The 25,696-nt window shown below is 46.0% G+C and overlaps 1 protein-coding gene across 1 annotated transcript in view; it reads right to left on the bottom strand.

Moving 5' to 3' along the window:
- The window catches only part of Laptm4b (lysosomal protein transmembrane 4 beta), a 48,255-nt gene that overhangs the window by 1,352 nt on the left and 21,207 nt on the right, over positions 1-25,696 (bottom strand). Inside the window, exons 2-6 of the mRNA XM_057791222.1 lie at positions 14,886-14,997; positions 12,990-13,063; positions 12,257-12,379; positions 9,385-9,483; positions 8,238-8,333 (exon numbers count right to left, since the gene is read on the bottom strand). Coding sequence (XP_057647205.1) covers positions 8,238-8,333; positions 9,385-9,483; positions 12,257-12,379; positions 12,990-13,063; positions 14,886-14,997 — 504 coding nt within the window. The remainder of the gene's footprint in view (positions 1-8,237; positions 8,334-9,384; positions 9,484-12,256; positions 12,380-12,989; positions 13,064-14,885; positions 14,998-25,696) is intronic.

Genomic DNA, 25,696 nt, shown 5'->3' with positions numbered 1-25,696 from the left:
ATCCACACTCCTTGAGAACATTATGTCCTCGGGGGTTTTACATCTGTAAAACAAAGACCCGAGGACCAGAGGTCTATATGCTTGGTATGAACCTGTAGAAGCCGGAGCTAAGGAGCTGGTGCTGACAGAGAACACCTCTGTGCTCACATTTCAAGCACAAAACCAGAACTTCTCAAGGTTATTCGCTGTGTGGGAAGAGAAATAACATGAAAATTACACTGTGTACTTTCTATTCTAGATCCATTTAGACTTTAAGTAGTAAACAGTCACACAAGCCATAAAGGTGCCTGTCCCGTAGGCTCCTGGAGGAACACCACCACTAAAACCCCTTAGTTCCTGTCACACCCCGCTCTCCCTACCTCACACATACAACACTTCCACTCCAACTTAACATAGGTCACCATTTTCCTCTTTTCCACTCCTAACTCCCACAGGCTGCAGTCATTATGCCACCCGAGAGGGGGACCTGGTATCCACCTGATAGCGGGACTCACTGTCTGTCTCTTGAAGCTTCCCCTGTGAGGAGGTTAAGCTGGCCCACCTAGACAGTTGTCTGGATTGTTCTGATGCAGCCAGAAGTCAGAAGCCACAGCGATGTCATTGACGAGGGTCTGGAGGAACTGGGACTGGATTCAGAAGGTGTGGCTTTAACTGCTGAGCGGACAGCAAGCTTTCCTGCTGGAGCAGGGCAAAGCTACGATGTGTAAGAGCATCCTGCTCAGATCTCTCCAGGCTAGCCACAGGAAGCAGTTATGTGCAGGGGAATCCCTGACACAGCCAGGTACTGCTACCGCTCACTGCTTTCCCTCCTTCCTGCTCAGAGACACGACCCCTCCTTCCTACAGTGCATTTGACTGGCATGGCTCATGGGCAAGCAAGCGACAGACAACTGGCAAGGTCTAGCTCCAACCAGACTAACGGGCAGCACTACAGCGCAGCCAGGCTCCCAACACGGCATCCCAGAAGCAGCGGTTCCTGTCAGCTTGGTGGTCTTTGTTTCCACAGGGGCCAGTTAACGCTGTTCCTGGGTCCTAAATACTTCACAAACTAGGCAAAGGACAGAAGCACCTGAGATGCTGGGTCCAGGCGATTCCTCTCCAGCAAGGAGGTACCTGCAGGTCTCCCCACAAAGGAACCAGCCACTCTTCTACCTGGCAGACCTGCACGCCGAGTGCTGGAATGTTCAAGGCACTCACACCTGCCACACACACCCAGTAAGACACCGTGCTGTATGGTGAGGAACATATGATTTGGGAGGCAGAGCAGGCAAACTAAAGAACAGGGGGGTGCCAGTACAGACTGGACATCAAAGAAAGCATCCCAGAGGGCAGAAGGAAGTGGCCAGACATTAGCGAGAACATGAAAAGGTGTGTGTACACTTGGGGGAGGGAGAAAGGAGACGGGGAGATGCAGTTGGGAAGACATGCAAGGCTCTGTACATATGGCTGTGGCCTGAGCCTCCAGCACATATGTGTGTGCTTGCATCAGCCAGGGTAACCTATGGCTGGTGGAAGCCATGAACGGCACTAGGGACATTACTGTAGAATGATGGTGGGTCAGCATTATCCTCCACAGTCTCCCTGAGGAATCAACTGGCCTGTAACTATCACTCACTGTCTCTGGAGAAATCTTACACCGCGGGGCTGCTGGAGAAATGAAAGCAGCGAGCAAGCCAGCACATCCAACTCTGTTTCCTTCCTTTCTCACAAAAGGAAACGTTCAAGCCAAATTTCTCCAAAATGCTCATAAATTGAACGGAGCATTTTCTTTCCAGGGAGGCACAATTATGTTCTGTCAAAATAAAACTGTCACACTTTGGTATTCTCGATGTTCACTATCAAACCTGATAGTGAACTGAAGTTTCACTGGAAATCAGCATCTCAACACTGATAATCTTTTCTCTGAAACGCTCTGCTGACTTCTGCTTGTCATATGAAGTCAAGCGGCCTGGAGAATTTCTCCCTTCACCGAAGCTGGTGACAGACACTGTTTCACTGTTCCATGTTAGCTGTGAAATATTCTTGACGTGACATCTCTGGCCATCAGAATACTTCTGAAAGTTCTCCAGATGAACGAGTTTAAGTCCTCAAAGGCTCAGCATCATCTTACCCAACAGATGCTGAGCCTGATACTGACGGGAAGGCAGGATGGTAAGGACCACCACTCTGTGTCCTACTATGGTCTGCTAACACTGAGGACACTCCTTTTCTACAACCAAGGCAGATGAAGTACTTGGACATCAAGAGAAATAACTTGAATAAGAGTAACACAAAATTTGCCAACTAGAATGCCATAACATAAAGAAAATGTGATTATATTGATATTTTTATCACTTGGCATTTAGCTAAATGAGGTCTTTTAACTGTTCACAATGAACCACCAACAAAGGGCCAAGAACATATCCTACTTCAATGTAAACTTGCTGCTAGCGATCAGAAGCTAACGGGCGAGTGAGAACACGCAAGCCACGCAACTGTGGGTCACTTTACATGAAGTCCAACACAAATTCTACACACGCGCAAAAACCCTCTTTCTCTCCATACACACGCACAAAAACCCTCTTTCTCTCCATACACCCTCCCCGGGGCAGCTCGCTCAGCCAGTAAAGTGCTTGTCTGTGGTAAGGCCAAGGAAGACATCCAATGCCACCTCTTGCCTGTATGTGCACACAAGTGCACACACAAACACAACACCATACAAACAATAAAATCTGAAAAACAAAATTCACTTTATCAGGTAATAAATGGTAAAATGCCAGGGGAAAGAACTACAGCTGTACCCCATGCAACAGTGGGGCTATACGCCAAGAAACAGACCATTAGGCAATTCCATCAGATGTGAACATTCTGCAGGGTATTTATATAACAAAATGGCTACATTATCACCCAAGCAATTCAGTTATGGGGATACCATGTAACATGCATGTTGTAGACGGGAGCATTGCTGTCCACTACCTAGGTATTTAATGGTAAAACTAGAAAATGTTTAGGCACCAGGGTTAGGGCTGGGCTTGAACCATAATATTTGAATTTAGCCAGTAGAGGTTTATCTGTAATTCTGCGGTTGCAGGGCATTGTGTATAAGCTACACACGATCTCCGACAGTCTCAAAAAAGTATCACGAAATGTTAAAACATAGGCTGATTATCAACCAAACTACCTAAGGATCAATTGAGAGATTGGCCAGATCATGTTGGTCTACAGGCATCTCTGAGAGTCACTGTCTTAACTGATAAAGCTCCATGCCAAGTTTTGTGTTAATTTCTTTTCCTGGGTAGAATCACCAGGTAAGCAGCTGACTGAAGAACAAGCCTCACCTGTCAGAGAAGGGACTTTAGATATGAGGAGGGGCAGTGGGACTGAGCATGGGCAGTCTAGACACTAAGCAAAGCGACTGGAAAGTGATATGCTTTCTGATGTTATTAGTTCTGAGGTTAACAGGTTTCCACAAGGAAGGATCCCCAAATCTCATTCTCACTTATTCCCATGTCTCCTCGGCAGAGCTACATAGGAAGCTGAAGACAGCTAAGGATACATGAGACCGTAATCTCAAAGCCCCCCCAAAGGAGTGTTATTGCCAACGCTCACACAGCAGGTCATTTACCAACTGAGCCATCTTCCCTTACACGGGAAAACTGAACCCTTTCGTTGAGTGTATTCACAACACAGAATTCATACTTCAAACCGAAATTGGTCCTGAAAGTTCCCACAGGTACAATGCAAAGGCTGGAACTCCACCATAACATGGCAACCTGAACGGGGAATAAAAGCAGTCCGAGGAGGACACGGTGAGCTAATACCACAGTAATCCCATGGGCGGCGGCTCAGTCACTTCCTTCCAGTGAGAATGTGCAACACCACCTACTGCCCTACAGCCTTCTAGGGCTGCAGCCCCACCTGGGCTCAAGCTGCAGCCACAATCTCAGGCGGGAAACAGAGCTGCCCTGCACCCCAAGTCTCCACATTATCTGTTCCCTGCTTTGCACTAATGGAAAGGGAGAAATACCTCCAGTAACAGCACCCCCAGACCCTCTGTACAGCCTAACCTGTAATTTTCTGTTACAGCCTAACCTGTGTCTACCAGCCTTGCTTCTTCGTGACCACAGCACACGTTCCTTCCCATACTGCACTTTGAAGTATCATAAAGCTTTCTTTTGCTATTATACTGCCTGTGACAATTTAAAGAAAATAGATGTATTTTGCCCTTGTAGATACACCCATATTCAACCAAACCATTCTCAGGTTATTATACGATGAGGCTGGAATGCTTTTGTTATTAAAAGCCAAGCCGCAACTTAATGACGTATGGAAACGTCACAATGAAACTCGTTATTTTGAACATTCGTAAATAAATAAGCAGATTTTAGTAACAGAAAACAAGACTAATGTGGACGTCCTTCCACAATGCTGGAAGGCCGAGTTAATCCATATAGAGAGGGCTCAGTGCCTGGCAGATGGCAACCCCTCCGTGTCTGATGAAGCCACCCCAGAGCAAGGAGGGTAACACAGGAGAAGAGCTCACGGCTGACCACATATATGCACGTGGCAGAGGACTTGGTGCCGGGCCAGATGACCCTGAAGCTATTGTCCTGCCTTTCCAGTAAGTGGTTTAAAGTTGCAGTCGCATACAGGAGAGGGCCTTTAAGTATCCTGTCACTTTCTCCCATCACCACCAACTCTCATTTCCCTCCGAGGCTCTCTTCCTCCCCCTGTTCCTCCCCCTGGAGCAGACCTGCCCCTCCCCCAACCTCCCAGCTGAGCCCTTAGTTCAGCTCAGATACCAGGTCCACACCAACTTCTCACAATGGTCTTGGCCTTTTAGAACCAAAAGGGTGAGGAGTGGGGGCGAGGACAAACTACTTAGTTAAGAAAAGACCCCCTTAAAAATGCCACTGGAAATAAGACCTCCCTTTTACATCATTTCACAGGCCAGCAGGTTCCAAACCAGCAAATTATAGGACATGGTTCTAAACCTCGAAACCCAGGAGTTTTCACTCCTCAGTCCCACACTGCAGGATTCTTGCTCCTTCCCAGGCCCTCTGGGTCATGGAAACAGATGTTCTTAAATCTGGCTAAAACGTATCTGAAGCTCGCAAACTTGTCCAGCCCATTAGTTATGACTTTTCTGCAGAAAAGACTTGTTTACATTTTAGGCTGCTGACTGTTTAGTTCTTGGGGATGAATGAGCCTCAAAGTCTAATGAAAGATCTTTCTGGTTGCCAATTTGATCACCCTCTCCTTTCTTCTCTCTATGGTTAAGAAAAAATGCATAAAACCTGGTCAGGAACCAGCCTCTAACCATGTCTAACTTATACTAAGAAAACCCAGACTAATAAGTAGGTAGAGGAAAAGAAAAAGGGAAATGGGAAAGGGAGGGGAGGGAAGGGGAGGGGAGGGGAGGGGAGGAAGGAAAACCAGCGGGAACCACGCCCAATTACTGAAAGTCTCGACTTGGGGACCACCATGACATCACTTTCACTGCTAAGCTCCCAGAGCGGTCTGGTGGGCAAAGGTTGACCTTAACCGACCTTCAGTGTGTCAGAGACTTAGTTGGGATATGGCTACCGGGGAGATGGTCTGCCCTTCGCCTTTTTTTTTTTTTTTTTTTTTTGGTTTTTCGAGATAGGGTTTCTCTGTGGTTTTGGAGCCTGTCCCGGAACTAGCTCTGTAGACTAGGCTGGTCTCGAACTCACAGAGATCTGCCTGCCTCTGCCTCCCGAGTGCTGGGATTAAAGGCGTGCGCCACCATCGCCCGGCTCTGCCCTTCGTCTTTTAGCTGTATTTTTAAAGCAGACTCAAGAGGAAAGCTTCACACAGTGAACTACTTCTGAAGCAGGAGCTTGCATAAGGTGGTCTGAATCAGCACCTGCGCTGGCACAGCATAACCGACCCCGAGAAATTTACACTTCTCCTTTAAATTATTAAAACCCTTCCTCTCATACCCAAGACTATAATGTTTTTATCTGGAATCAGAATTTCAGACATCGTTTTATCTTAAACATTAAATCTCACTGGTTTAGAGGACCCCGGTCCCACAGGAATTGGGTTCCATACACTTGGGAAAACGCTGCTATGATAGGAGTTGTAGGGTTATTATTGAAACAAGGCTACACATATTAAGTTCCTAAAAACCTCAATTTGCTAATGTTTAATATGAAAAACGCTTCTACAATTTACATACTTATCATTTTAATGTATTTTTCCCTCCAGGGAGAACATCTTCACGGCATCAGGAAGAGAATGTGCTGTTACATAACGTATCCACCACATGGCCTCTCCAACATGGGGCTCTAAGGGGAGGATGCATCTCCCTAAGGCACCAGCAGCGCTGGGGCCAGGCAGCTGCAGTGATGCAGAGGGGCACCTTGGGATATTTTAAATTCTCAAGGGAAACAAGCCGTGCATACATGACAGCTTAATGCACAGAAGAGCTGAGTATTTATCCCACGGCCTGAACGAATCACTCAGACCTCAAGGCATTGTGTTCGGGACCTCTGCCCTGGGTGTTCCCAGCACGGTCTCGCTGCAGATGGAGGCAGGGCTAAGCCTGGGAATGATCCCCATTATCCAGAACTCTTCTGTCCTCCCCCTGAGCAGACCACAGCATGAGCACTGTCTTAGAAAAGGAGACAACGCGTGTTTACTTTCTAACGAGAGCCCCAGTGTCTTCCCACAAAGGTCAACACGAATTTATTTCGCCTGGGAGAAGAGCCATCTGGCTCAATACTTAATACGAAGTGAAAGCCATGCAGGACGTATTATTATGTCGATGTGGGTGCCCAGCGCTGACTTGGGCAAAGAAGAAGCTTATATCCCTGTGTGCCACGAAAAACTGGATCACTCCAACCTTCTAGAAGGTCTCCGGGGTAGGCATTGGCACATTTGGTTTTTAAATTAGAAAGTCAAAATTAAAACCCCTAGTTCTTGTCAAAAAAAGAAATCTTTAAAATTACGGAATCTCTGTGTGATGTGTTTGTGTCCAGGGAAGCCTGTGTTCTCCCTTTCTAAAGATACAGGAATCATTTATACAATTCATCAAAATAAATGGGGTTTGCAGTGGAATCACCTGTTCTTCATCATCTTCTGTTGTGTGAGTATTTTACATTTATGTGTGCTAGTGTTTGGCTGTGTGCATGTCTGTATACCGTTTACGTGACTGGTGCTTGTGCAGAGGTTGGAGCCAGATCTGGACCTGGAGCTACAGAGAGAGGGGCTGTGAGGCGTGTCGTGCTGGGAAAGGAACCTGGTCCCCCTGTGTTCTAACTGCTGAGCCATCTCGCCAGAGTTGTTTTGGTTGGTTGTTTTTTTTTTTTTTTTTTTTTGGTTTTTTCGAGACAGGGTTTCTCTGTGGTTTTGGAGCCTGTCCTGGAACTAGCTCTTGTAGACCAGGCTGGTCTCGAACTCACAGAGATCCGCCTGCCTCTGCCTCCCGAGTGCTGGGATTAAAGGCGTGCGCCACCACCGCCCGGCTTGTTTTTTTTTTTTTTTTTTGAGACAGCGTTTCTCTGTGGTTTTGGAGCCTGTCCTGGAACTAGTTCTTGTAGACTAGGCTGGTCTCGAACTCACAGAGATCCACCTGCCTCTAGGTTGGTTTTTTGTTACTGTTTTCCAGGCCCAATTATTATCTATTTCATGGCTTAGATGGGAAAGACTCACAACCTCTCAGTAACCTACTGATGGTTTCAATCTGATGTCACTACTGGGAAGACCCTCCGTAGCGCTCTCTGCTTCTTGGCTGCCCCGGACTGAGCAGCTTCGAGCACCACAGGGTCTGCTGCCATGACGTTCTTCCTATCCACCACAAGCCCATGGTAGTGGAACAAGTTCAATCACATGACGGAAATGTCTAAAGTATAACCAGAAGAACCGCTCTCCTCCTAAGTCATTTCCTTTAGGAATCTGTTACACTGACGACAACCTACAATGTGGTGGACTAAGCAGATGATAAACAAGTCTTAGCCAGGTACGGTGACGCAAGCCTTTAATCCCAGCACTCGGGGATTAAACAGAGGCCAGATCTCTGTTGAGTTTGAGGCCAGCCTGATCTACAGAGTGAGTTTCCAGGACAGCCAGAGCTACACAGTGAAAGCCTGACTTGAAAAGACAAACACACCACATACACACACACACACACACACACAAACACGTCTCAACAAGAAGCCGCAAACACTAGAACATTAGGTACCATCACACAGTAGACAGCGGGGGAGGTCTCACCTTTGGTGACATCACACCTACCGTGGTGTCATTGCTGGTAACATAAACCAGGACGTCAGAGGAATTCCTGCTATTGATGTATCGGTAGCAGCTCCAGACGCAGCTTATCAAGTAACCCTGCAAGTAATGATCACTGCGTTTTGAATTTTCAAATGGCAGACGGCTTAAAACAACATAAAGTAACATCAGAAAGTTTTTATTTGCATACCCAGGCTAATGTTACTAAACCATATGCATTTAAAATCGCAGAAGTCGGGTATAGAAGCTTTCTGGCAAGGGGCGCCCTGGCAGACACTGGTCATATTTATTAAGCCACTTACCACTGTATTACTTAGCCTTTGGTAAGATGTGAGTAAACCTGCTGTTTAGCCCAGGCTAGCCTCACTGCCCCCCCACCCCCGCTTAGTACCTGACTTCTGGTTATTATAGGTATATACTACTTGACTATTTTTATTCTACAGGACTATCTCATTTTATTATACCATTTTCAAAATGAAGTATCTGCAGGTACTTAAGGTTAACACCAGAAGAACAATGTGCCAGAAATGATGCGTGAGAGATGTTCGTTAGATCAGGGACGTTCTCTGTGCTCCTGCTCCAATCATCTTTAATTGGATTAGAACTCAATTATTTCAGAATGCCTCCCTAATTTTAAAATTTTTTGACTAAAAAAAAAAAAGGTTAAACAGAGAAGGAAAACAGAAATGTAACACGCTGTTATTAAAGATGTCAAACAGTATAGTGACCCCCCCCAAATTTCAATCAAATTACCACGGGACCCAGCAATCCCACCACAGGACATGTATGTCCACAGGGCTGGAAACACATATCCATCCACGCTTTATGCATGAATGTGAAGGATAGCATTGTTCACGCAACTGAATGCCTGTCATGTGCAGGATGGACACGTGGCATGTCACACACCAGGGCACACTGCCACTATCCCGGTGAATGCTGTCAGCCTGACATAGCCAGGTCACCTGAGAAAATACCTCCCGCCCTCCTGCGAACTGGGCTGGAGATAAGCCTGAAGTATTTCTCTATCACACAGACAACAGAATAAACTGTAATGTTAGGAAATCAAGAGGCAATGGACAGATTACTTTACTTCCTTTGAGTTCAGAAATACATTTAATATTTAGTCCATAAGGAGACTATTCATGCTTACCTTAAATGTCAAAATAATGCCGATAAACAGAAGAATAATAAGAACCAAACACGTAGGATTCACAGACATTATATCGTCTCTGTAGGGAAAGTTGGGAGGCTGAAAAAAAAAAGAGGCCTCATTAGCAAATCTCATTCACCTTTCAAAGGTCTGTTTCACCAGCAGCAGCCCAGGGTGCTCACTTGAGAGCAGATATTGTTATTTAGGGCAGATACAAAATTTTCTTCCACCTCTACCCACCAGAGAGCAGCAAACAGTGAACGAGGGAGGCAATGTGTTCCTAACTCAGACACTCCAGCAAAGAAAAGTCTGCAGAGAGAGAGAGGGAGCCATGGCACCTGGCAGTGATACCACCTAGGTTTTAAAGGAATCTTCTGCTTAACTCAAGGACTGTTACTGAGTTGCTCTTCCTAAAGGAATTTCCGAATCTTTGTACAACTTAGTCTTTAAACGGACCTGGCAAACAAAGAGGTCTCCTGTGGCTAAGAATTGCTAGGGTAATGGAATGGTTCCTTCAAACAACTCTTAGATAAGAGGTTTTGATATACCAGTATTAGTTTGCTAAAGGTGGTCTTTGTGTAACAATAAAAGAGGCTTTTGCACAACACGAGAGGCAGAGACAGGAGAATTCCTATGAGTTTTGAGTCAATCCTGGTCTATTTAAGTTCCAGGACAGGCAAGGCTACACAAAGAAACCCTGTATCAGAAAACAACAACAAACAAACAAAAAACAAAAGAAAGAAATAAAGAAAGAAAGAAAAGAAGAAAGGGAGAGAGAGAGAGAGAGAGAGAGAGAGAGAGAGAGAGAGAGAGAAAGTTGCTTTTGTAAAGCCACAAAGCAGTCAGCTTATCTGAAGGGGGCTCCCTGCTGCTGCATACATTCTGCAGGGACTCTCCCCAGTTGACCCACAGAACACAGAACCAAAGTCAGAGGAAGGGTCCTCTCAGTGCACCCTGGAGTCCACCATCAGTGTGTGGTACTTGGTACACTCCTGGTGCAACTGGGTAGTGTTTTCCTGATGCTCTTCAAGTTCAATATTCTAAAGGGTGTGTGCAGAACAAGGAGAACCTAGTGAAACAAGCATCTTTGCTAATGGCACATCTTTCTAAACAGATTCTCTTTGTTTTGTAAACAATGACAATGAATTCCTAGGTTAAAAAAAATCAAAAGCGTACATCTACAAAAAGACATATGTAATTATATTAACTGTGTTTTACAGGACTCTGCAGCATTCTCAGATAAATAAATGCCTTTCTAACTCACTGTATTTCAATTTATCTGCAGTAGCCATCAGGGGAAATGTCAATATTTCCTTTCATTGGTGACAATGTATGCGATCTGAGTTTTGGTTTTGTGGAGACAGGTTCTCACTAGGTGGCCCAGGCTGACTGTGGACTTCTTTTCCCTCAGCCTTCTAGGTGCTGGGATTATAGGCAACCATGGCCAGCTCAGAATGACCATTAAGTAGTATAGAACCTTTTTTCTTTTTTTTGGAGGGGTAATGGGAAGTTGAGATAGGGTCACACATAACCCAGGCTGGTCTCAAAATCACTACGTAGATAAAGATGACCTTGAACGCCTGGTCTTGAACCCCTGGCACCTCACCTGGCTTTCTGAAATATTTCACTTTATTATTGTTTGTCATTACAACTAAGAGTGAAATCTCTCTCTCTTTTTCTCTCTCTCTCTCTCTCTCTCTCTGTTTTTCAAGACAGGGTTTTTCTGTGTAGCCTTGGCTGTCCTTGAACTTGCTCTAAAGACCAGGCTGGCCTCAAACTCACAGCGATCCACCTTAGTGGGATTAAAGGTATGCCACCACCACCTGACTTATTCTTTTCTTTTTTTCCCACAGTATTATCATTCTACTCAGCTCCAGTGTGTTGCTGTACCACATGGTGGCTCCAAAGAGAATGAAGAGCAACAGAACAAGGCGGGGTTAAACAAGATGTCACCGAATGTCCTCTGTGCCGTGCATGTTGGGCTCTATAGAACTGGCAGCATCTGCAGCTCAGGGAACGTAACACACAATAGCCAGAGCTGCTGTCAGCCCACCCTCATCCTTATCATCACCCAGTCCAGCCCACACGTGGTGAGCTTGCTGGGCCCGGGTTCTGGCTCGTTTCCAGTGCCATCCGAGGAGCCTGGCAGACGATTACCAGAGTCAACACCAACCCCCAGGCAGTGGCCAGTTCTCCTCGTGCCCACCACAAATCAGCTCCTCAGAAGTGTTCCACGTCACAAAAGGCTACTCTCAAAACTGCGCATGGAACTTCTTAGACACGGCAGTACATCAAAGCAGGGTCCCGATTCATAATAAAAATTACGACAGTGCAGACATTTCTTTTTTTTTTTTTTTTTTTTTTTGGTTTTTCGAGACAGGGTTTCTCTGTAGCTTTGGAGCCTATCCTGGAACTCCCTCTGTAGACCAGGCCTCGAACTCACAGAGATCCGCCTGCCTCTGCCTCCCGAGTGCTGGGATTAAAGGCGTGCGCCACCACCGCCCGGCCAGTGCAGACATTTCTAAGGAGGAAAACCCTGAGGCCTCTGTGCTGGAAGGGACAGGTCGGAGCACAACTGTCTTAAGACGGCAAACTTCTCTGCTCCCAACCCTCCCTCCCCGTCTGCTGGCCTTTCCAGTTCCCAATGTCCCATCACATCTCGCAGCTTTGCCTCTCTTTCTAGAAGAAGGCTGCTCCTTACTGGAGTTCAGAGATGATCACATATGTCCCGATAATTATGTATGTCCTGATAATGATGTATGTATGTCCCCATAATAATGTATGTCCCAATAATGACGTATGTCCCGAGAAGGCTCTGTCCTTTACTTGGCTAGGCCCCTCAGGACACAGGCAGTGGGGGAGGGTCACCTACCAACTGTCGTATGTACTCCTGAATGGAGTTCGGATAGACGAGCACGGTGATTGCAACCAAGGTATTCAGAGCGAAATCGAAGATCTGGTAACAGAAGAACGGGATGATCCAGGCAGCGTGTTGCTAAACACGAGAAAACGGATGTTAATGGTGAATCTAACAAGATTTTAAGTTCACCAATCCAGAGGGACCTGGAACTGGCGATCATCAAGCCGGGTCATGACGGCAACTGTCATGCCAAGCTGGGGCCCTCAGACAAAACGGTGAGTGTTCATGATAACACTGGTTTACCAGGTCTCCTAGTACCGTGAGGTATTAGAGATTTCTGAAGATTCTTACAGAAAACTATGAATAACCACATACTGCGAGTAGGCAAACCTACAGATCACCCCAACGCAGCAGTTCTCAATCTGTGGGTCAAGACCCCTTTGGGGGTGAAATGAACCTTTCATAGGGTCACCTAAGACTGGAAAACACAGACATTTATATTACTATTCATCACAGTAGCAAAATTACAGTTATAAACTGTAGCAAAAATGTTATTACTGGATCACCACAGCATGGGAGACTGTATTAAAGGATTCAGCGTTAGGAAGGCTGAGAAACCCCGCACCGCACCGGGGGAAGGACCTGAAGAGGGGCCAGGCACCTCACTGCAGCGTTAGGAAGGTAGAGAACCCCTGCACAGGGTGCAGGGGTGGGGTGGGGGGAGGACCTGACCGCGGCCACTTACCTTGTACGCGCCGTACGTGGCCATCGCACATATCAGGATCATGAGCAGAGAGATGGCAATAGCGATGCACATGTCTGGCAAAGGTCAAAGGGGGGAGGTTAGACACAATTAGACCCGCTTCCGAAGACACTGAATTCCTCTTCAAAGTTGTTTTGTTTATAAACCAACTACAGGTAAAAGCTTTATGCTGCCTCGACCACCAGAGCTAACGAATGCCCAGATGGTCTCCCTAAACCACTGCAAACGGACAGAGATACTAGAGTGGCCTTCTAGTCCACTGGCTACAGAAACACCCATTAACTATGTTTCTGAGGAAGCTCTGAAGTAAACCAGGGTTGGTAAGGAGCTCGGAGAGAACACTCAGCTCCCTCGGCGTAACTGGCATCCAGACTGAGCCCTGCTGCCATACACATCTAAAGTCAAAACTAGTGCTCGTCCTAGGTGTCTGTCCATCCCCCTTCGCCAGACACCTGAGTCACCTAGTCAAGTAGAAGAGATGCCATCTCTGATTATCCCCTCACCAACCCATGTCCAAGCCCAGCCACTCTCCCATCCCCAGTGTTTCCAGAATACAGAATCGTCTCTGAGACCAGAATCCTAGGCTATGCTCACAAGCCACACGACAACAGAAGGGATCACCCTTACCATATATACCAGTTCACTTAACTTGTTTCACTCTGAAAATAAAATCCACAACACCTGGGGGCTGGAGAGAAGGCTCAGCGGTTAGGACCACTGGCTGCTCTTCCGGATGCCCTGGGCTTGATTCCCAGAACTCACATGGCAGCTCACAACCATCTACAGCACGAGCTCCAGGGGATCTGACGCCCTCCTCTGACCCCCTGACACTTGTGGTAGACAAATATACATGCAAGCAAAACAACCACACACATAAAAACAAATTTTTAAAACCTCCAACACTCTCCACTCTTTCAAATCCTTGTAGTTTGAATCTCCCTTCCCACATCATTTTGTGTTCCAGATACACTTTCTTAAACTCATCAAGTTCTATAGAACTGATAATAAATCAATTTGCCCAACCTCCTGCTTTGGAGTCACGCATCACACTGCCTGTCACTCAACCAAGATGCAGCAGGACTGAGCAGACTAAGCAGACAAGGTCTGTGCTACAGGTGTCCCTGGGCTGGCCTCACGCCTGACTCCATTGCTGGGGAAAGGCTCCAATCTTACCAACTAACCAACAATCACTTCCCGGAAGAAGGCAACTCCTGGAGCTATCAGACTATCCAGCTCTGTATCTCCTTTTCACCTTCTTCCCTGCTGTTTATTCACCCTCCTCTGCAAGAAGCCCAAGTCTAGACAAAGCTGGGTGTGGTTGTGCACATCTATACTCCTGGCATCAGAAGACGGAGACAGAAGGGTCAGGAGGAGCTCAAGGTTAGTTTTTGCTAAATATGAAGTTCCTGGTCAGCCTAAGCCACATGAAATCCTGCCTCAAAAAGTCAGTGAGGAAGTAACAGCTTTTAAAATATATAAATTCCAAGTTGGCGTAGTAGCAACTGCTTTATCTTAGCACTTGAAAGCAGAGGCAGGAAGACCAGGGGCTTCAAGGTCATCCTTGGGATGTAGTGAATTTGAGACAAACCTGAGCTGTATATAATACATGAGACTCCTTCATAAAGATGAAGGAAAAGGATACTCACATAAGACGTGAAAAACTAAAGCCCTGATAGTCATTAAGAACAGAGCCAGAGCATGGGCAGCACGTAAGTACGTGCTGATTTGATTTGTAATGATGGAAAGAAAATAAAGTTAAAATAGCAGCCCAAATAGGCCCTTGAATCAATATTTGTAATTTAACAGAAAAGACAGACAGCCAGACTCCTTGTCCCAAGAAATCCCAAAATATCACCGGCTGTCATTTGACATACTTACTGGCATCATCCATGAACTCAAATTCCCCTCCAAGTTCAGAGCTGGAAAAGTGATACTGATCAGGATCTGCCAGGGCACTCAGCAGGATCAGCAGGACCACGGCATTGATGATCTGTGGGAAGAAGAACGGGGTAAGACACCAGGCCAGAGGGTCGGACTACCCACTACCCATGGGGCTTCATTCTGCAGCTGAGCGACGTGCAAAGGCCCCCAGGTGGAGGACACCCGCCAACTCGGAGGCAGCTAAAGTGGGAGGAGGCTCGGTGGGTGAGACCTCCAGAATCCACTTAAAAAGCACAATGGAGATCGGGCAGAATGGTTCAGTGGGGAGAGGCACTTGTCATCAAACCTCATAATATCAGTATGAGCTCAATCCCCAAAATCCACATGAAAGAAGAACCAACTCTTGAAGGTTGGACTTTGACCACCATTATGTGCACCTACACACACACATACACATAAATAAGTACAATTGGGGGAGGATGCAGTGGGGAATGGGATGGTCAGGTCCCTGGAACTTATTGGCCAGCCAATCTAGCCAATCAAGTGAAGGGCCTTATCTTAAAAAAAAAAAAAAAAAATGAAGATAGAGAATAATCAAGGAAAGACACTCAAATATTAACTTCTAACCTCCACACGCGTGCCCAGGGAAATGGCACAAGACCAACAACACCCCCGGCCCCAGTCTCTCCCTGAGGACAGTGCCTTTAAAATCACTGGGGTTTAAACCCAACCTATATACATGGGAATGATCTTCACTGACGCTCCCCACCCCTCTACTGACCCTTTCAAGCCCTACAAACCCTCTCAAGTTAATCAGAGCAATGCAGAACGGCCCCCATTGTACAGAGGAGAAAGCTGAGGCTCGAAGGTTAAAAACACTGCTCAAATCAGAAAGTTAGACTGTAGAGGGGGATTTGTCAGGAACTTAATCCCAAACACAGCTTCATGTCTTCCGCTAACATGTGTGACTTCATTATCCCTGGGCTCACCATCTCCCTCATCCCCCACGCCCCACCCCAAGTCAGGAAACACGAGTGTGCTCTGTTTTACTCCTCTCAAAATGGAGAGAAAAAGCCTTTTCCTAGCACTAACTAAAGCACATCCCACTGTGTGGACGTACCTATCACAAGAGATTCGAGTCGGTGGGTAAACACACTACAGAAATGTTTAGCGTGACAATCTCAAGAGATTATTTTAGGAGTTGCTGTACGACTTGGATTTTTTTTTCCTTCTTCTATTTTCCACATTGTCAGATGTGGTCTGATGAGAAAAGCAATTCCTGAACACATTACACACACATGATTAAACAGACACGACAAGCAGAGGTTAATGGCTTGGTGGGTTGAAAGAGGGTCTCACGTAGCCCTGGCTGGCCTTGAATTTACTGCCCCCACCCCTCTAGAGGGCTGGGGATCAAATCCACGGGAGGCAAGCACTTGGCAACCTGATCTTCATCCACAATCCTATTTTTTTTTAAGATTTATTTATGTATTTTATATATATGATGCTCTATCTGCATGTACACCTGCACACCAGAAGGGAGCATTACTTCCCACTACAAATGTGGCTGCTGGGAATTGAACTCAGGACCTCGGGGAGAACAGTCAGTGCTCCTAATCTCTGAGCCATCTCTCCAGCTCTCCCTTTGGGGGGCGGGGGCAGGTTCTCACAGCTGCAGTGGTGCATGCCTTTGATCCCAGCACTCAGGAGACAGAGGAAGAAGTCTCTCTGTGAGTTCAAGGCCAGCCTGGTTTACAGAGCAAGTTCCAGGACAGCCAGGGCTACACAGAGAAACCCTGTCTCTAAATAAATAAATAGAAACAAAAAGCTAACAAGCCAGACTGTGAGTAGGCTAATGCCTCCAAAATACCTCCTGGAGCCAAAGCTCAGGGATACAGTATGTTTAAAGACAAAACCCACAGTTTACATCGGTGTTAGGGGTTTTGCGGGGGGGGTACTCTTACAACATCTGTCTTTTTGCATAGTTTAGCAGTATTTTCCAGATAACAATTATTTTTTATTTGCACTTCCTCTAGCTATTTTAGTTTTACATTTTAGTTTGCACAAATATTAATTATTTCGGTTAAGATGTCTAAACCATGGTGAGGGTCATAGTTCCCAAAGCGGTGCTAAGGAGGATGTGGCTGCTGGGGAGGAAGGCTGAGCAGCATCTAGGCAGATGCCGGCTGGGGAGACAGATTACCTTAGTGATACCACAGTCATTGCTGACACGAGGATGAGGGCCTGAGGCAGGGACTGTGCCAGGTGGTGGAGAATCCTGAAGGCCAAGACAGGAATGTGGGGCTTCCTTCTAAACAGTTCATCCCCAAGACAGGGGGTGACCCAGTCAGAGCCCTCCCTAAGGAGACTCCGCTCTCATCCCCAAGACAGGGGGTGACCCGGTCAGAGCCCTCCCTAAGGAGACTCCGCTCTCATCCCCAAGACAGGGGGTGACCCGGTCAGAGCCCTCCCTAAGGAGACTCCGCTCTCATCCACAAGACAGGGGTGACTCGGTCAGAGCCCTCTCACTCAGGAGACCCTGTCCCTGGTCTGAGCCTTCTGCTGACACGGTTTTAGCCACTTTCTGTCCAAGTCTCACATCTCTGTGGAACTGTCACTCCATGTGATGTGGAGTGGTCTTAGGTGCTAGGCAAGTGTCGCGGAGCCAGAATCCTCAGAGACACCGTCAGTGACCAGATGCAAAGATGAGGGCAGAGAAGCAGCAACCCTGACTTCCAGCCTGGGTGAGGCAGCATCCTGCCACTACTGGAACGATGGCCGGGAAGGCGAGAAGGCCCCACATGATGCCTCGTCAAGTAACCGTGTTGCCGGCTGCTCCGCCTGGCCTCTAACCCTTCTAACCATCCATGCCTGCCCTCTTTCCAGCTTCCCTCCCCAAATCCTGACATTCCCCTCTTGGTCCCTGACTCTCCTCGGGGTTTCACGAGAGTTCTGCTGGTTTGGTGTGTCCTCCTCTCTCCCTAGAATGCCCTGCTGCTTGACAACGGCGTCCAACCCATCTCTGTATCGCAGGCACCGCCCAAGTTTGGCAGCCTCTTCCCCATGTCCCTGTACTTTGGGCAGTAATTCAGATCAACAATCAGTGGTTGAGGTTGATGAGATGGCTCAGCAGGTGGAGACACACAGGCATCATGACTTGATGACCCGATTTGATCACTGGCAGGAAGAGAACTGACTCCTGAGTTGTCCCCTGACCCATTTCCGTGTCACAGATACACACCTCACAACCCACAAAGACAGAAATAATTTTTTAAAATGTTTTTGAGAGACAAGGCCTTATGATGCAGGCCTGGCTGGAACTCACGGAGATCCACCTGTCTCCTGAGGGCCAGGATTGAAGTCATGCAGCAGCACCATGCCGGCTTAAATTATAAATATATTAAAAGGAAGAGTGGCAAGCTTCTTGCACATCCAAACGACTGACAACAACAACAAAACACAACTCTCACTTCACAGGCCTAAGAGACAGCTTATTCTGGAGCCAAATATGAATGACTCCAAATTAAGTTTTATAATGACAGAACAACGACTAAACTAAATGACGCCACTTTCACAAACCCTGGTGGAAACATCAGGTAGGTGGACGGGGAAAACAGGGGCATCTCAGCTCTAAGTCTCAGGGGCTGACATCTTTCGCCTTGGGTTGGTGGGAGCCTGGGGTTTGTCTGTACATCCCAAAGGACTCCCTAACTGTCAGAAATGTCAGGTCACTACAGAGGCAGGTAATAAACAGCTATTAAGGAGGCTAAGGATGGACTTACAACATTCTTGCCTCCCCACAGTGCTGAGGGTATAAGCAGATAACCAGACTGTAGGAGGTTCGTGGAAGGCGTGGTTCTTCCCAGGAGCCCTCCTTCAAGTGACTCATCCCCGTGCCTCTTCTCTTTGAGGGGTGAGATCTTCCTAAGAGAATCTGTCTGACTTGTCTTTTCTGTTTTACTACATAAAACCTCAACAGCTGGCCGGGAATTTGCACCAAGGAGGGAATGAATACAGGAGTATCTATGAGAACTTGGGTCAACACAAAGAGTGGGGGTTCATCTTGCCATGGCAACTATTAAAGACTGTCAGATGGAAGACGCCAGATACAAGCTAAAGCCCCCAAAAAGTGGATAAGAACTTCCTGCAAGAAAAGACAGATGCCATTAATTAGATCACCAATTCTGACCAAGGGTGAACTATCCGCACAAACGAGAACTCAATAGTGCTAAAACTCGCCAGGAGCAGATTAACCACAGCTCATCTCAGCGCAAACGACCTAGCAGGGACATCCTAGCTCTTGTAACTGGCTCCCCTGTATTGGGGCTGTGTCTCTTTCAGTGAGGTGGGTACCAATTATTCCTGTGCTGCCACACTTTTGTTTGTCTTGTTCTTAATGAATATTTCCACATGTAAATAAACTTAACTTCATCTGTCCGATTACTGAAGTGGTGTGTTAGACCCTTGTACACTCTCCAGACGCCCAAAGTTCTTCCAGCCTCAAGTCGCATGTCAGATCTCAGACAGCACACCAGCAACCACCAGCTGCACTGCCCACAGAGCAGGGCATGGTGATGCCACGGCCTTTGACCCTAGCACTCCGGAGGTAGAGGAAGGTGGATCTCTACGCATTCTCAGTGAGCTCAGGCCAGCTAGAGCTACATAGTGAGACTCTGTCTAGTCTTGGGGGGAAGAGAACCTCAATAAGAAACCTTAAAAAAACATTCAAGCCTAAAAAGACAACCAAAACGTGTGAACTTTAGAAAGTTGAGTCCAACAAGAACCAATCCTGACACCTACAGCAAAGACATGACACAGAAGAGCACAGAAGCAATGAACTCTCCCTCTGCACAACACTCAGGAGCCAGGTCCTCACCCAGGAACCTCAGCACGTAAGGGCACCTGTCATGAAGCTTGACGACCTGAGCTTGGCCCCCAAGACCCACAGGATGGGAGGAGAGAACTTGTGCTCTGACCCCCACATGTGCACCCTGAGCCCACATACATACACACACATGCACCCTGAGCCCACATACATACACATATGCAACCTGAGCCCACATACATACACACACGTGCACCCTGAGCCCACATACATACACACACATGCACCCTGAGCCCACATACATACACACACGTGCACCCTGAACCCACATACATACACACACATGCACCGTGAGCCCACATACATACACACACGTGCACCCTGAGTCAACATACATACACACAACGTGCACCCTGAGTCAACATACATACACACACGTGTACCCTGAGCACACATACATATACACACATGTACCCTGAGCACACATACATACACACATACAATGCACCCTGAGTATACATACATACACACAGTGCACCCTGAGCCCACATACATACACACACATGCACCCTGAGCACACATACACACATACATACAATGCACCCTGAGTGCACATACATACACATGACAAATGAATGTAATGAAGAATTTATTATAATCATGCTGTCAACTGTGAATTAAAAAAGTTTAATGAGTACAAAATATAAATAGAAACAGATTGACCTCTATGGTACCTATTAAAACAGCCAGGGACGAGAGAGATGGCTCAGCAGTTAAGAGCATCAGCTGTTCTTTCAAAGGCCCTGGATTTGGTTCACAGCACCTACAGGGCAGTCACAATCATTTGTAACATTCCAGGGGAGTCAATGCCCTCTTCTAACAGCCGTGGATACTGCACACATGCAGTGCAACACACACACACACACACACACACACACACACACACGGGTTATATACATGCAGACAAAACAGACAAAACACATACACATAAAGTCTTTTTTTTTTTTTTTTTTTTTTTGTTTTTCGAGACAGGGTTTCTCTGTGGTTTTGGAGCCTGTCCTGGAACTAGCTCTTGTAGACCAGGCTGGTCTCGAACTCACAGAGATCCGCCTGCCTCTGCCTCCCGAGTGCTGGGATTAAAGGCGTGCGCCACCACCACCCAGCAAAGTAAGTCTTTTTTAAAAGAAAGCCATATTCCATGTATATTTACTTTGATAAATGTAACACGTACATTTACTTTGATAGTTGACCTATTTACATTTTGTGTACTTTACTATATATGTGCAATATTCACAGAAAAATGGTTAAATATACATTGTAATCTGCTATTGTTTTCAGATAATTTGCTAATTTTTTCTTTCTCACACAAACCATAGGAGGTGCCTGAGAACTAACACCTGAGGCTGTTCTCTGATCTCTACACACTCACTCCAAGTGGTGGGAACACACACATGCCCATGCACAGGCACATACAAACACACACAATTTTAGAATCACAACACAAATGTGCTTTTTAAATTAAGATCCTCACATGGTCTTTGTTGTATTGAAATAAACTTCTGAAATTTACTATTTCAACTCAAACAATCACAATATAGTTTATGGTAAACCCTGTTTGTCTATGAAGCTGACTTAGTTTGCCTGTGTTTCTCTGCACAGTGAGTTACATTACAATTGAGACCTGATTGCTGCCACTGCGGATTAATGCAATGGAGAAGAACACAAATGAGCAAGCAGCCGAGCAAATACAGTGCACTGTGTGCATTCACTAACGCATCCATCTGTTCAGCTGCACAGTTCTAAACAGTTTGTGTATCCAGGAGGTAGGCTAAGTATCCCATGCACGGCTAATGATCTAGAGGGAAGAGAATCACAGGAACTGTATGCTCCACTCAGAGTGAAAACTGTTGGGTCCACGTGGGTTGCACAAAGATGGGGACAGATCCCGAATTCTAGTAAACCAGAAGCAAACTTTATTCCAGGAAAAAAATTAAATCTCCATGGGACACAAAAAACTTATCAGCTAACTGAGACCACAGCCAGAGATGAACTTGTAAGGCTGTGGCAAAAGCTGGCTTTTGAGCTCCCCCTTTTACTAGCAGGAAGCAACAAGCGTTAGGCAACAGCAAAGAAATTCTTACAGTTTTGAAGTAAAATTCAGATACAAATCGCCCTTCTGTGCAATTTGCTTTAGCAGAGTATTTTAGTCACACTAGTGTCTGTATTTAAGCCATTGTTCTTCTCTGGCGCTCCCTGATGTGTTTACCAAAGCTCTGCTCTCCCCCGCCCCCCCCCCCATAGTGCTAGTTTCGCATAGCAGGGAAGGGTACGTATAGGACGTACATCCCACCCTCTAAAGCTTAACTCAGCTCATATCCTTTGTTGATCACGGGTGGCCGGGGTGTTATCTTAGGGCTAACTCTCAGTTTGCAGAGGGATGCTTTGGTATTGTAAACAGAGCAGCCAGTTGTGAAGCGGAGTAACCCACTGTTAAAACTTAATCCTTAAGCTGCTGAGAAAGCTGCCGACAGCCTGCTCTCATTCTCCTAGGCTTACGGCTTTGTACTTTGATGGAGGAAGGTCATTGGCTAATAAAGAAACTGCCTTGGCCCATTTGATTGGCCAGCCTTTAGGTGGGTGGAGTAAACAGAATAGAATGCTGGGAGGAAGAGGAAGTGAGCTCAGACTCGACAGCTCTACTCTCTGGAGCAGACGCCATGCTCCCCTCTCCCCGGCAGATGCGATAAAGCTCCGACCCAGGATGGACGTAGGCTAGAATCTTCCCGGTAAGCGCTCCTTGGGGTGCTACACACATGAATAGAAATGGGCCAAGCAGTGTTTAAAAGAATACAGTTTGTGTGTCATTATTTTGGGGCATAAGCTAGCCAGGCAACCATGAGCCGGGCTGTGGGAAGAGGCCCGCAGCTCCCTACTACAGATGGCGCCCAGACATGGGGCACTGAATCTACAGAAAGCTTGAGAAAGCTTGGGAAAGAATAGAGTAAAGCATGTTTTCTTGGTAGCAACAATTTCTCGGGTCTGCTCTGCTTGCTAGAGGCAAGCAAGCACTCTCATCTAAGAGAGGCTTCCTGACTCAGCTTCAGCTGTGAAACCTTGCAGCTCATTTAAGAGGTCCTGCCACGAAATACTTAAAACGGTGTTGGTGAAAAGCTGAAGGCATGCTTTTTGGTTTTCAGCCGTAGCAGGAAAAAAGTTGTGCTGTTTTAAAATGCCGGCTTTCTGGGCCATCCTGCCAGGGCAAACTCTTGACTGTTTGAGGCAGGAGGGCCGACTACAGAGAGAGGACTTGATTGTTGTCTGTGGATGTAATGCTGCAGTTTGCTTGTTGGCAAAGACCTTGAAACGCCACAGAGTTGTGATAAACATGGCTACAGCTGGTATCTCCGCCATGAGGCTGGAAAGCTAAGGAATGGCACGGCTTTCGTCCTACTGATATTGCTTGGTAAATTAAAGACTCATGTGGTCAGAAAAAGAGAGATATACAGTAAAGAGAGATTCAAAGACAAAGAAAAGTTTAAATGATTTACAGTGTTTTTAAAAATATATGCAGGCTGAAAGATAAAGTTCTTAAAAGTAAAAAAACAAAAATAAGGAAGTAGTTGGGTGTGGTAGTACACACCTTTAATCCCAACACTTGGGAGGCAGACGAAGATTGACCTCTGTGACTTCAAGGTGTGGTAGCACACGCCTTTAATCCCAATGCCTGGGAGGCAGAGACAGACAGATCTCTGAGAGTTCAAGGACAGCCTTGTCTAAAGAGTTATTCCAGGACGAAGATAAACAGAAAAAGTAAAAATAAAAGTAAACAAAATAGAGTTAAAATAAAGCTGCACAAAGATGGAAATTACCCAGAGAATCTTGATACTGTATGCTATTATGCTCTCTTTGAATTGTTTGAATGCTGAGGAAGGAGCAACAGATGCTAAAAGATATTTGTTTATAAATGCTGCTGAACTAATCCAAGATAGATATTTTCAAAATACCTTGACTTCAGAATTTGGATCTAAGGATATGATACTTTGGAAAAGAGTTTCTTCTTTTGTTTTCACAGAAGATGAGACACTGTGGATTGCTTCTTTGATCACGATATGGTATGATAGACCACGCCCTCCTGAAGGGTTGCTGTGAACACCCTTAAAAAATTGCTTCACTCAACTGCCAACTGAGATGAACCTAGCACACAGGTTATACCATGAAAGACCTGATTAACAGCGCCCCCATTCAGCAGGAAGCAGTTGGGAGAGAAAAAACTGCGCCCATGTTCCCATATATTGTTTATAAATGTTCTTTTACATTTCAAGAGGGAGATGATATAGATGTGAATAATTTGCATTGATATGAATCTTGGTTTACTGACATTAATTTAAGGTCAATTTTATTATATGTATATGTATTTCTGATATTGATTAAGGTATTGTGATTGTGTAGTTCATTTAAAAATGTAATGTATATAAGTTGCTAATGGATAATTATCAATAATAGTCAAGCTTGTAGTCATGTTAGTTAGATTTTCTAGATGTACATAGATATATTTTAGATAGACATTCTTCATATCTTTCAAAGATTATAAAATATGGCATTTTAAGTGTTTTAATAACTTAAGGTTTTTCATGACAATGAGACACTCTGCTCCTGGCAGCACCAATCTACTTCAAGAAGAAAGAAGATGGGCATCGAAGAGGCACCTTATGGAGTTTGATAGCCATTTGGGCAAGAAACTGCTCTTGCCTGGACTATTGTATAAACTGGACACAAAGAACCCACAGAGAGAGGACTACTGAACTTGCCTAAAGGTGAGATGATCTTTCGGGGTTCCTGATTCATGAAGGAGTCTGCGAGACATTCTGCAGGACACAGCAGATAGTGACTGAACTGCCTTTGAAATTTCCTGCTTCATGGAAATGTCTTTGGATACTATGGACCTGTAGGCCAAAGATGGATGCCCCAACGGTACAGAGGAACTTTAGGTGACTGTCCAGGCAGCAAGATGTCTCTGTGACTTCTAGAGTTTTGGAAGTTTCTTACTTCTTGTTTACTTAGGTAATATTTTCTTCTGGAGACTTTGATGGAGTTGAAGAATGGTTAGTTATAGTTATAGTTTTCCTTAGTTATGATAAATATAAAATAGATGTAAATATTGTAACTGTAATTCTTACTTGATAACTGTTTTGCTATATGTAATTTTGCTATGTTAAGGTTAAAGTCTTCCTTTTTTGTTTAAACAGAAAAAGGGGAAATGATGGAGGAAGGTCATTGGCTAATAAAGAAACTGCCTTGGCCCATTTGATTGGCCAGCCTTTAGGTGGGTGGAGTAAACAGAATAGAATGCTGGGAGGAAGAGGAAGTGAGCTCAGACTCGACAGCTCTACTCTCTGGAGCAGACGCCATGCTCCCCTCTCCCCGGCAGATGCGATAAAGCTCCGACCCAGGATGGACGTAGGCTAGAATCTTCCCGGTAAGCGCTCCTTGGGGTGCTACACACATGAATAGAAATGGGCCAAGCAGTGTTTAAAAGAATACAGTTTGTGTGTCATTATTTTGGGGCATAAGCTAGCCAGGCAACCATGAGCCGGGCTGTGGGAAGAGGCCCGCAGCTCCCTACTACAGTACTTCTTTATTTCTACATTCCTATTTCTGGAATCTACACTTCTATATTCTTATTCTTGGACTCTTCAAAAGTGAATTAAACCCACAGCAGCTGGGGGAGGCATGCAGCCCAAAGGCTCCACAGAAAGGTGCTGGCATACCAATACCATACGGTAATGTGCTTTGAAATCTTGACAATATCAGACTACCTGGTGAAGAACTGACTGGTAAGAGAAACTCCAAGGAGCTGGGCAGTGGTGGTGCCCACCGTTAATCCTAGCACTAAGGAGGCAGAGAGGCAGGGGGATCTTGAGTTTGAGGCCAACCTGGTCTACAGAGTTCCAGGACAGCCACTAAGGCTGTTACTGAGAAACTC

Source organism: Chionomys nivalis, chromosome 17 (genome assembly GCF_950005125.1).
Source record: "Chionomys nivalis chromosome 17, mChiNiv1.1, whole genome shotgun sequence".
Lineage (NCBI taxonomy): Eukaryota > Metazoa > Chordata > Mammalia > Rodentia > Cricetidae > Chionomys > Chionomys nivalis.
Note: the sequence above shows the minus strand (reverse complement) of the source record. Positions and strands in the feature narration are given on the sequence as shown.